This window comes from Neofelis nebulosa, chromosome 1, assembly GCF_028018385.1.
Source record: "Neofelis nebulosa isolate mNeoNeb1 chromosome 1, mNeoNeb1.pri, whole genome shotgun sequence".
In the NCBI taxonomy this organism is placed as follows: domain Eukaryota; kingdom Metazoa; phylum Chordata; class Mammalia; order Carnivora; family Felidae; genus Neofelis; species Neofelis nebulosa.
The window spans coordinates 228,231,738-228,243,989 of NC_080782.1; the positions used below are offsets into that span (position 1 = coordinate 228,231,738).

Below are 12,252 nucleotides of genomic sequence, written 5' to 3' on the forward strand. Positions count from 1 at the left end.
TTATAACCAAAAAATCAAAGTTGTTTAAAGGTACAGAACTGCAATCAGACACTGCAATATATCCTGGTTATTCCATTTCTGGATTGTTAGAACTCCCCAGTGAGGTTACTTTTGTCTGTTTTTCGGAATTTTTTAAAGATTAAATTCATTGGCATTTTACAATACACTATCGAGGGCTGAATGGCTTGGACTAGTAACTGTAGGAATGGTGACATTTCCTTCCATTTGCATGGGTTGGGCAATAAAAGCTCAGGGCAAGTTTCCTCGTTCTAGAAATTCAAAAAGGCACCCTACCCACCAAATAGCCACATCCTATCCCGCATTTTACAGTACTGGAAGATGGGCCAGCGAAGGAGAATATGGACCCCGCCCCCTGCCGGACCTCAGTCCCCACGAACCTTGTAGGGACCAACCCTGGCGACAGCACCCCCTGGCTCCGCGAGCCTCCTGGGTGCCACGAGCCGTCCCAGCTCCACCTCTTCCGCCCGCGGTTTACAGGCTCGCTCCGCCCTGCGCGCCAGTCGGAAGTGCGGACGCCGGAACCACCCTTCAGCTGAGCTGCGGCGCGCCCGTGAGGTACGTGCGGAGCGAGCCTGCAGCCTCCAGCGCGGGGCCCGTTCCCGCATGCCGCGTTCCGGCAAAGTCAGCGGCGCCGTCATGACGCCCAGCGCGCCCGCATCCCGCACAGGTGGGCGGTGGCGGGTGGGAGAGGCGTGACCGCTGCGGACGGTTAGGCACGCGAGATCTTGGCCGGGGTCAGAGGTGAGTGAGCGGTTTCCCGAGTGGCTTTTCGCGGCTTTCCAGACCCCGGATCCCGTAGGAGGAGGACGGTGTTCCCGTAGGCGGGGCGGGCTGAGCTGAGCACCACCCGCCCCCCCGGCCCTGCACCCTCCAGGTAGTCGCCTCAGTTGCCTCTCGAAGTGCTAATAAGCAACGCTTTTCGTTGTAGTTTTCATTTTTGGATTCCAGGTGTTGGTATTTCCGGAAATTCCCGAGAATTTCGCGTGGCGCTTCTGGGGATTGGGGGGAGGGTTTCTTGGTGTCCATATTGAATAAAGGCTGGTCGCCTGGCTGTTGAGTTGCGGCGTTATACTGCTAAACCCTAAGTTGTTGGAAAGAAAACAGTTCGAACAGTTGAAGAGTCAGATCGATCAGGAAAAGCGATGGAACCGATTGCGAGTTTTACAGTTGGATTAATTGCTGGTTGTCGCATTGGTTACCGGGAGTTCAGAATTTAACTTAATAGCTAACTGCTCCTGGAAACCATCTCTTGTAACCTTCGCTTGAAGGAGGGGCTGCGTTTTCCTAAGTACAATACATTAAAGTCCCGGGTAGGAAAATAGAAAGTGATTAACAGAATTTTCGGGGTTAGATTGGGTGCAGTGTACTCCGTGTACATGTTGAGAACCATGAAGTAAAGTTAGATCAAAATTAAAGAAAAATATGTATATTAGTCTGAGCAGAATTGAGTCTTTTTTTTTTTTTTTTAGTGTTTTGTTTTTAAAAACCTAAAAATGGGTGCTGGATTGAATAGCCTGAAGGTCGTAAGCTTTACTAGAAAGAATCTAAGAGTAAAAATTGAGAGAGGTGTGAACTGAATTTGTCTGTGTGTGATCTTGGGAAAGTCGTTAGTTTTGAGTGCCTTATCCTGTAAAATGGAGATGATAATTTCAGTGGTTTTCTCACAGTGTCTGGCAAATCCTGTATACAATCATAATGTTTGGTTTGTAAGTTGTACACGTAGTTAATGGTTTTTATCTATAAAACTTAAATAAAGTTTGCTAAGCCTCGTCTTCCCATCCTCCCTCCCCCAATTTTCGTGGAAGAAGATCTGATTTGAAAATCACTGCATTTTGTGTCTACCTGGTATGCCTTCGTCTTTAGATTCATTGGTCAGAAAGTTTTCACCTTAACTTAAATTCATATTCAATCTCAGAGCTATTGCAAGGTAGGATTAATGTCTTTTTAAGATACTATTCCTGGAACTTGTGTGATGCCTGTCACTTGTTTTTGTTTGTTTCTTGAACCCAGACTGGCAAAACCTAAGCTTTGGGTTCACCAGAAACCAAAATCATTTTACAGTGGAAAAACACTGTTTTTTGTCACTTGAAGATGTGCTTTTTAGCTTAGTGTTATGTAGACAGACAGGTTAGAGGGTGTTAGATATAGAATTAGACTTTGAATTGCCTGGAGAGTTTCAAAAATGCTGGTCCCAGTAAATATTGGGGTGCCTGGGTGTTTTAGTTGGTTGAGTGTCTGACTCTTGATTTCTGCTCAGGTCAGGATCCCCGGGTCTTGGGATCAAGCTCTGCCTCAGGCTCTGCACTGAGTGATGAGCCTGCTTACGATATTCCCCCCCACCCCCATCTCTCTCCCTCTCTCTCTCTCTCTCTCTCTCTCTCTCTCAATCTCAATCTCAATCTCAATCTCAATCTCAATCTCAATACATAAATAAATGCTGATCCCTGGTTCCTACTCCAGACCAATTAATCAGAATCTCTGGAAGATATGACATGGGTATACCACTTTTTAAAACTCCCCAAGTTATTATGTTGTGCAGCTAGGATGAGAATCCATGTGTTAGAGGAATGAGATTCTTCAGCAGTGTATCCAGTTTGCTTGAGGAAGGAATGGCTGGAGGAACTGGAGCTGCATCTGGCATCTGGAATATGTAGCTTGGGACGTTTAGGGGAATATTTTTAGAGGACTTTTATCAGCAGGTATGATGAAACGTATGATTTGTAAAGTGAACTGTACAGTGACCCATGGGAACAATGACAGCAACAGTGGTGATGGAGAGATTAATAAACATTCTTTTCTCTCCTGGATGTTAAGTATTTTGAAGAAAGCGAGTAATGATTTTAATTTGCAAACTTTTTTTGCCGTACCTAATAAAAACTGTACCTTTCAACAATTGAAAAGAATGTGGTATGTGATTTCTTTGCTGCTGATTATTTAAAAATGTACTCAAAAACTTATATTTTTCAAATGGTTTTCCTTGTTAATAATGAAATAATCTCATTGCTCATAATAGCTTTATGTTAATATGGGTTTCTTTTGTTTTTGATTTTTTAGTACTATAAGATTGATATTAAAGACATGGTTTTCACTCCTCTTCATCAACACACATAAGTTTACTCTTCATTTTGGACCCCTATTTTATACCACAATGGTAAGTTGTAGCTCATTATGTTTGTGGTTGTATTTTAGAATGTTCTCTTCCTTCATCTCCATAAAAATACTGTATTACGGGTACAGAAATACTTAATGTATGCCCAAGTTAACCTAACTGGTGAATTACTTAGCAATCACCTGCAAAATCTGTTTCAGAAAATAGGGGGCTTATCTCTCGATTCAGCGTTGAAATTATGCCCAACTTAAACTGATCAATTATCTGTCCTTATTTTTGTGAAGTATTAAAAAATACTTACCTTCTGGGCGCCTGGGTGGTTCAGTTGGTTGAGCGTCTGACTTCAGCTCAGGTCATGATCTCACGTCTCGTGAGTTCAAGCCCCGTGTCACACGGTCTGTGCTGACAGCTCAGAGCCCGGAGCCTGGTTCGGATTCTGTGTCTCCCTCTCTCTCTGCCCTTCCTCTGCTCACTCTGTCTCTCTCTCCTTCAAAAATAAACATTTTTTGGGGCGCCTGGGTGGCGCAGTCGGTTAAGCGGCCGACTTCAGCCAGGTCACGATCTCGCGGTCCGTGAGTTCGAGCCCCGCGTCGGGCTCTGGGCTGATGGCTCGGAGCCTGGAGCCTGTTTCCGATTCTGTATCTCCCTCTCTCTCTGCCCCTCCCCCGTTCATGCTCTGTCTCTCTCTGTCCCAAAAATAAATAAAAAACGTTGAAAAAAAAAAATTAAAAAAAAAAAAATAAACATTTTTTAAAAAAATGTTTTTTAAATAGTTACTTCTTTCTGCCATAGTCAAATCACTGCCAAGGAGGATGGGTATAAATACAATGGCTTTGGAGGACACAGGTTTCTCATATTTTAAAACTTCTCTTAATTTAGATTTTTTTCTTTAATTCAAAAACAAATGTAACCTGCTTACGGCAAATAACATTTTGAGCAGCATCCATGTTGGATTTTAATGGCACATTTCTGTTCACTGACTTACAGTCATTAAACATACTAGGGACTGGGTGTTTACCTTTTGCCATTAAAAAAAATAAAGACATGGAAAAAATTACTTTATTATGTTTTAAAGAATCAGCAGCATTTGACAATGAAAAAATAAACACTGACCACCGTGTTGAATAAACCTTTGAGAACAGTTCTCTTCTTTTCCAATCTTGCGTATCCACCGCTGCCCTGTTACAGAAAAGTAGAGCTGCTGAGGCGCCTGAGTGGCTCAGTCAGTTGAGCATCTGAGACTTCGGCTCAGGTCGTGAGCTCGTGGTTTGTGACCCTAGTTGGGCTCTGTGCTGACAGCTTGGAGCCTCCTTAAGATTCTGTGCCTCCCTCTCTCTCTGAAAAATAAACAAACATTAAAAAATTAAAAAAAAAAATAGTGGAGCTGTTACAATGAGATGCTGACCTTGACTTATATTTTGCATCCATATTAGCTATCAATTCCTTCTTAAATGTTGGAAAGAAGTAGTGAATAAATGATGTTTATGTTTACATTTGCAGTTCTATCTCTAGAGCTTTTGAAGTTTTGATTTCAGAAGATGAGGTACTTACTTGAGAAGACTAACAATAGCCAGTTGTCCTCAAGTGTACATTTGATTGTGTTTATTATAATTTTTTATATAAATTTACTTTAAGGTTTTATGAGCAAAATAATTTAAAAACCTTATATATTTGTTCAGAGTACTCATCCAGGAAATGGTTTATACTCAAGAATCTCATCTTGAATCCTGGGAACCAATTTCATTATAAATCTCCTGCTCATAAGATTTTTTTCATAAATTGGTATAAATTTATTTTAACAACCTTTTGAAATGATGGCATATTTCAGATTTTTTTTACTTTTAAATTTTAGGTGTTTAGTAATGCGTTTTTTTGTTTTTTTTTTTTTTTATTGCAGTAAAAACGCAAACTATTTTTCTAATCCTACGAATTCTCCATCCTTACGACTAGAGTGGCAGGGGCACTTAAACCTTTTCACAATTTCCAAAGGCTGGCAATATTTCTTTTTTCCATTGCATTCTTGGGATTTTGGTGGGTGCTAGTTTTACTACATGGAATTTGGTAGGTTGAATTATTGGGAGTCTACAAAATAAAGCAAAAATTTAGGTCCTTGTATGTTAACAATGAAAGCTCTTTGACTCTTGATGGAATTAAAAATTAAAGAGGACTATCATCGTGAATGAAAAATACTGTAATCCTGTGTGGTAACCAAACCACAAAACTAGAAAGCGGTATCATTGGTGTTAAATTTTCTTATTTAAAACTTAATACTTTTTATTCTTAGATGTCCTTACAAAAGAAAGTTTTACAAATGAGGAAGTCAGAGACTCATCTTCTCTTGGCTTGAAATCATGGTCTCTAAGAAATGGATGAAGGGTGGGAATCTACTATAAGATCTCAAACCCTATGTGCAGTAATAAAACTATTACTTCATTCTAGATACATTTTCTTTTACATTTTAGTATTGAGTTAATGATGAGTCTATAACTAATGACATCTTACAATTATAATTGGCTTTTCTTAATATTACCTGAAAGCCTGGCTGGCTGAGTCAGTTAAGCGTGTGACTCTTGATTTCAGCTCAGGTCATGATCTCAACAGTTGAGAGATCAAGCTCTGTGGCGAGCTTGGCACTGTGTGTGGAGCATGCTTAAGATTCATCTTAAGATGATCTCCCTCTCCCTCTGTTTCTCTATCAACTCACTTGCTGTCTCAAAAAAAATTTTTTTTTTTACCTAGGTTACTGATAACATGCTTATAACTGATGGTATCTTAAAGTCATTGAAACATGGTAATGATAGCCATCATTTAATGCATTTCTAGTAGGCACTGACCTAGAAACTTTATATTATAGATTCTCTGCATTAAGATACTAGAAATTTCTATATTGGTGTTATGTACCAATATAATAGCTCCCCCAATTTTCAGGATTCCTAGCAGATTCACTTTAATTGCATGCTTGATAGCCATATATTTTCCTGAATGGTGCTCTTAGAGTGTTGTAGAAGTTAAAGTTCATAAAGTGGTAGTAGTTTCTCTGACTCTTGGCTCTGTAGCCAGAGAAAACCATTTTAGCATTTCTGATGTAATTTGTTGTCCTAATCAGGTGCCCAAGACTGCCATGTTTTCTCTTTGTAACATATCTCTAACATAGAGTGGGGTGGGTAAAGGGTACAAAAATAAAGGAAAATATGTTAGATGTATTTTAGGAAATAAAACATTTAAACACTTAACTAGAAATGTTATATGTATATTAAATTTTTTGTGAGAATAATATCAAATACACTATTTACTCTTTACAGCAACAAGCTTTAGAACTAGCTTTGGATCGTGCTGAGGTGAGGCATGACTAAGTTACATATGAAATAGTGTCGTCTTAATTTGTCTTAATTAACCAAACTCAGTTTTAAGAGATTTTTATATGTGGTTGTCAAATGAGTACGTTAACATTTTAGGACAAGTATGCATATAATTTTGCTATAAATTATCAAAATACTTTGTGATGATGTTTAGGTCATCTGTTAGAATTCTCAGATAATGTTGTGGAATAAAAATTATTGAATAAAGACATAGGATTTCCAAAATTATGTTTTTCTGTTTTGATAAGTTTTCGAATTATTCAATTAATGGGGAAGATAATTCAAAATGTATAGATTTCTTGCACTTGGATACGCTGTGCATATTCTAAGTAACCATAAAACATTGAGAATAATTTTGACCTGTGAAACCTCAGTTCTGAAACTATATAATTTTTTTTATATCATAGCAGTGAAATATTATGCTAAGTTTTAGTACAGTTTAAATTTCACTTGTTTGTAACATATATTTAGAAGTTAAGTAGTTTTTCTCCAAGGTATAATTTTAATATGAATCAGAGATTGAAGCGACTAAATAGTCTGTTCAGTCTTAACCCGTGTTTTAAGTATACTTAATATAGGTGTTCATGTGCTAATAAGCAAAAGGCAAACTTTTCATAAACTTTTCTTTTTTAGTATGTTATTGAAAGTGCCCGACAGAGACCTCCTAAAAGGAAATACCTGTCTAGTGGAAGGTATGAATATTTTATTGATTGGTATTTTAGATTATTTAAAATATGATATCTACCATTTATTGCATTCCTACTAGGCACTGTGCTAGAAATGTTATAGGTACTTTACGTGTATTTGAAATTTGAGTTGATATTAGTTACTATATCCAGCTTACTTCATCCTCAGTTTGGGGGAAATTGGGGGGAAAATTATGGGAAAATTCAAAATAACATCCATTTTATGATTAGAATATTCACATTTTGTTTCATTAAATTTTAGAAAATCTGTATTTCAAAAACTTTATGACTTATATATCGAAGAATGTGAAAAAGAGCCTGAGGTTAAGGTAAGTATAAATTTTTTATGTTTTTACGGCTTTTGAAATGTAGAGGAAGAGGGACATTTGAAAGATTTACATTTGAAGCAGGTAATGATTTATATTTTTGTGAGAGAACTAACATCTTTCCTAGCCAGACTCTAGCCAGTTTTGCAGCTCACCCATAGCCTTGGCTAATCTGGCACCAAGTAGAGATCACCTGCTTAGGTAGGAGAGACGACCAGTGTTTATCGAGTAACAGAAAATCATTGAGAAGTCCAAAGAAGCAAAGCTCCTATATATATTATCTTTTGCTGCTTTTTCCCCGATAAGTGATTTGTAGACTGGAAGAAAAAGTAACCTGTTTCCTCATGGTGATTTGTACTGGAAATTTAAAGGTTTTACAGGATGTAGGACATTCAGGTGTGATAATAAAAGATGAATTTGGTCACAAATATTAGTTCCAGATTAGATTAACAGAACTCATTTTTTTTTTTTTTTTTAATTTTTTTTTTTTTTTTTTTCAACGTTTATTTATTTATTTTTGGGACAGAGAGAGACAGAGCATGAACGGGGGAGGGACAGAGAGAGAGAGGGAGACACAGAATCGGAAACAGGCTCCAGGCTCCGAGCCATCAGCCCAGAGCCTGACGCGGGGCTCGAACTCACGGACCGCGAGATCGTGACCTGGCTGAAGTCGGACGCTTAACCGACTGCGCCACCCAGGCGCCCCCAGAACTCATTTTTAATTAGCATAAAAGTATGGGTAGTAGAAATGTAACAAATTGATTCCTTAAGATCTTTTGGACTCTCGGGGTATAAAAGCCTTAAAAAGTTTCTATGTGCGGGGCGCCTGGGTGGCTCAGTCGGTTGAGCATCCAACTTTGGCTCAGGTCATGATCTTGTGGTTCGTGAGTTCAAGCCCCGCACCAGGCTCTGTGCTGATGGCTCAGAGCCTGGAGCCTGTTTCAGATTCTGTGTCTCCCTCTCTCTGACCCTCCCCCATTCATACTCTGTCTCTCTCTGTCTCAAAAATAAATAAATGTTAAAAAAAATTAAAAAACAAAAAAGTTTCTATGTGCTTCTTTAAAAATGAATACCGTTTTTTCGTGAGTTTGAGCCCCGTGTCCGGGCTCTGTTCTGACAGCTCAGAGCCTGGAGCCTGCTTCAGATACTGTGACTCCCTGTCTCTCTGCCCCTCCCCTGCTCTGTCTCTCAAAAAATAAATAAACTTAAAAAAAAAAAAAAAAAGAATACATTTTACTTTTTAGACAAAAAATTAGTAGAATTCCAGTAATATCCTGCCTTTAAAATCTTCAATAGGAGAAAATGTTAAATATTGAGTAAATTTTACACTGTGTTTCTCATAAGTTTTTTTGAGGTATAATTGATATACAATAAATTACATGTGTTTAAAATACATATTTTGTAAGTTTTGACATATATGTACACCCATGAAGCCATCATCACAATATAACAAATATGTCCATCACTTCAGAGACAGAATTAAGGTAGGAGAGATAAAGGTTCTAAATTGGGTTTGGCAGCCCTTACCTGCCAACTGAATCTTGCCCACTGCACGTTTTTGTAAATGAGGTTTTATTGGAATCCAGCCACACCCATTCATTGTCTTGTCTGTGGCTGATTTTGAGGTACAACAGCAGAGTTGAGTATTTGCAACAAAGACCATATAGCCCACAAGCCTAATACGCCATCTGGCCCTTTAAGAAAGAAATTTTCTGACCTCTGATTTGTATATTGACCCAAAAACTAAGTGGAAACCAACTTTTATTGTCTTGAAGGGATGCTGTCACACTTTTTCTGACTATTCTGTCATGTGTCAAATTACGACTTTTTTTTAACTTTATTTTTTATTTTTATTTATTTATTTATTTATTATTATTTTATTTATTTTTTTTTTTTGAACTTTACATCCAAATTAGTTAGCATATAGTGCAACAGTGATTTCAGGGGTAGATTCCTTAGTGCCCCTTACCCATTTTGCCCATCCCCCTTCCCACACCTCCTCCAGTAAACCTCAATTTGTTCTCCATATTTATGAGTCTCTTCTGTTTTGTCCCCATCCCTGTTTTTATATTATTTTTGTTTCCTTTCCCTTATGTTCATCTGTTTTGTCTCTTAAAGTTCTCATATGAGTATGACATTTTCTTTACACTTGAAAATACTTTAAAATTTTAGTCTCTCTTTACTAGTTTTTTGAAGTAAATGTTGATTTGCTTTTTTTTTTTTTTTTAATTTTCAAAATGCTGGATTTTTTGTTTCCTGGTCACAATAAATCAGTTTTTCATTTCTCTGTGCATAAAACTGTATGTATACATGTTTAGTATAAAATATAGAAATAGATTTGTTTTTTGAGATTCTGCAGAAATACTCTATTGATTCAATTTTTTATAAATAAGATGTGATGAAGTGAATTCTTATATCTATGTGGGTTTCATTTTAAATCATAGGCATTTGTAATATAATGAATTTTTAGGTATATGTATTATATTTTCTGATGGTTTTTGGTTTTTTTATTAACAAAATAGTTTCTAAGGAGCTGTTAAATTGAATTTGTCGGAAATTGCTTAAATTCCTAATTTCCTCTTCTTTTTAAAAAATTTTTAACGTTTATTTTTGAAAGAGAGAAAGTGGGAGAGGGGCAAAGGGAGAGGGAGGCAAAGGATTCAAAGCAGAGGGATGTCCCTTGCAGAGGATATCTCTGCGCTGACAACAGAGAGCCTGATGTGGGACTCGAATTCAAGAACTTTGAGATCATGACCTGAACTGGTGTTGGATGCTTAACCGACTGAGCCACACAGCACCCCAATTTTCTTATTTCCTCTTACAAGCTAGGTGTCTTTGAGCCTAACATTACAACTGACTAGAGCTGTTGATTTGTTTAGATCTAATTATGCCAGAAAACGTGTTAAGAAGTAGATACCTATAATAGTACAACTGAAGATAAAACCCCAAATTCTTTATTTATTTTTGTGTAGACTTAAATTTAATAGAAACTAATTATATGGTATCTGTGTTTTATATGTTTGCATTTAATGGTTTTACTCTTCACTTAAATATTTTTGTTATATTCTATTTATGTACTCAAAGATACATATTTCATATATGGACAACTTTTTTCTTTGTCGTATGAACTAATTTCTATAAAATGTAATCAAAATTAAGTTTATGTAAATGTTTTGTATTTGGTAGCTGTAGTGTTTGTGCATTTTCCTCATATGTGGAAGGAGCACCAAAAGATAATTGATCTAATTTTGTTAAAATAGTATTTTTGTTAGGGTTATGCCTGATTATTTTCATGAGCTCTGCCTCTTTTTAAAGCAGAAATTAAGAAGAAATGTGAATTTGTTAGAGAAGCTTGTTATGCAAGAGACATTATCCTGTTTAGTGGTCAACCTATACCCAGGAAATGAAGGATATTCTCTGATGCTCAGGGGAAAAAATGGATCAGGTAAGAACCTTCCAAAGAGCTACAGCCACAGATATCCCTCTGCAAGGCAGGGTGTGCTGTCTTCTAGAAGTAGAAGTGGTCTGTCCTTCAGGCATTGATGACTTGATAAAAGAACCCTTTGAGTCCAAATTTTCCTCATTACTATGTTTTGTTAGAAATTATCTCTAAGATGATTAGCCTTCATGAGTATGCATTTGTAAAGAATTCTAATTGAGGTAGGTCTTTGAAGTTAAATTGTATAAGACCCAACCTTTAAATAATTGTCACAATTTTCTATTTCTATTTATACTTTAAGATAGCATAAGGTGTTTTATGTTTTTCTTCTGTATTCTGACTGTACTGAGTCTGAAACCTTCAAAATTAAGCAGATTCACTGCCTTTTGAATAATTTTTCATATTTATATTTCTATTGTAAACTTGAAAATAGAGTTTTGGAATATAAGCACTCTTAGATTTCACTAAAGACATCTTAGAAATGTGTTATGGTGATGATGATGTGGGTTCTACAAGGAAATCACCTATTTAAGAATTTTTTCTTCTGTTGATAATGTATTGTAAAATGTAACAGCCAGAGAATTTTGTTCTGTAAGTGACCGTTTTTCATATGAGGTACCAAATTATCACTCTTATTTTCAGATTAGATTAAGTTGTTTTAAAGGGAATTTTCAGTTACCAGCATTGGAATTTTATCATATTCTCATTTTTGCACTACTGGCTGTGGTTTGCATTATGTTGTTATGCCAGATTCTTTTTCACATGTGTTGGAGGTTTTCTCCTTTCTGGCCTAAAATTGTATACAGTTTACCAAGTCTTATAGCAGTATGTGAAGTGATTTATTTGTAAGACAAATAAAAAAGGACTTTAGAAGAGCCTTTTGGATTTATTTGCTTTATTTTTTTATGAAAACTCATTTAAATTATGCACCTAAGCTTTGTGGTGAGCCTGATATTTTCAGAAACTTTATGTTTTAAAATTAAGATTCTGAGACCATTCGACTGCCTTATGAAGAAGGGGAATTGCTTGAATACTTGGATGCAGAAGAATTACCTCCAATTTTGGTTGATCTCCTAGAAAAATCTCAGGTACAAATTTGTCTCTTTAAAATTTCATTAGGGGGGCGCCTGGGTGGCTCAGTCGGTTGAGTGGCCGACTTCGGCTCAGGTCACGATCTCACGGTCTGTGAGTTTGAGCCCCGCGTCGGGCTCTGTGCTGACGGCTCAGAGCCTGGAGCCTGTTTCAGATTCTGTGTCTTCCTCTCTCTGACCCTCCCCTGTTCATGCTCTGTCTCTCCCTGTCTCAAAAATAA

At 37.1% G+C, this 12,252-nt stretch overlaps 1 protein-coding gene across 22 annotated transcripts in view; it reads left to right on the plus strand.

The window, feature by feature from the left end:
• The first annotated feature begins 224 nt into the window (after positions 1-224).
• The window catches only part of SUPT20H (SPT20 homolog, SAGA complex component), a 45,106-nt gene continuing 33,078 nt past the window's right edge, over positions 225-12,252 (plus strand). For 7 of the 22 annotated variants that reach the window (XM_058686956.1, XM_058687015.1, XM_058687036.1 and 4 more), the window contains exons 1-7: positions 225-576; positions 3,076-3,172; positions 6,433-6,468; positions 7,123-7,181; positions 7,438-7,504; positions 10,817-10,946; positions 11,925-12,028. In XM_058686956.1, coding sequence (XP_058542939.1) covers positions 230-576; positions 3,076-3,172; positions 6,433-6,468; positions 7,123-7,181; positions 7,438-7,504; positions 10,817-10,946; positions 11,925-12,028 — 840 coding nt within the window. In that variant the 5' untranslated portion in view covers positions 225-229. The other 15 variants (XM_058686976.1, XM_058687026.1, XM_058687046.1 and 12 more) reach the window with 12 other exon arrangements.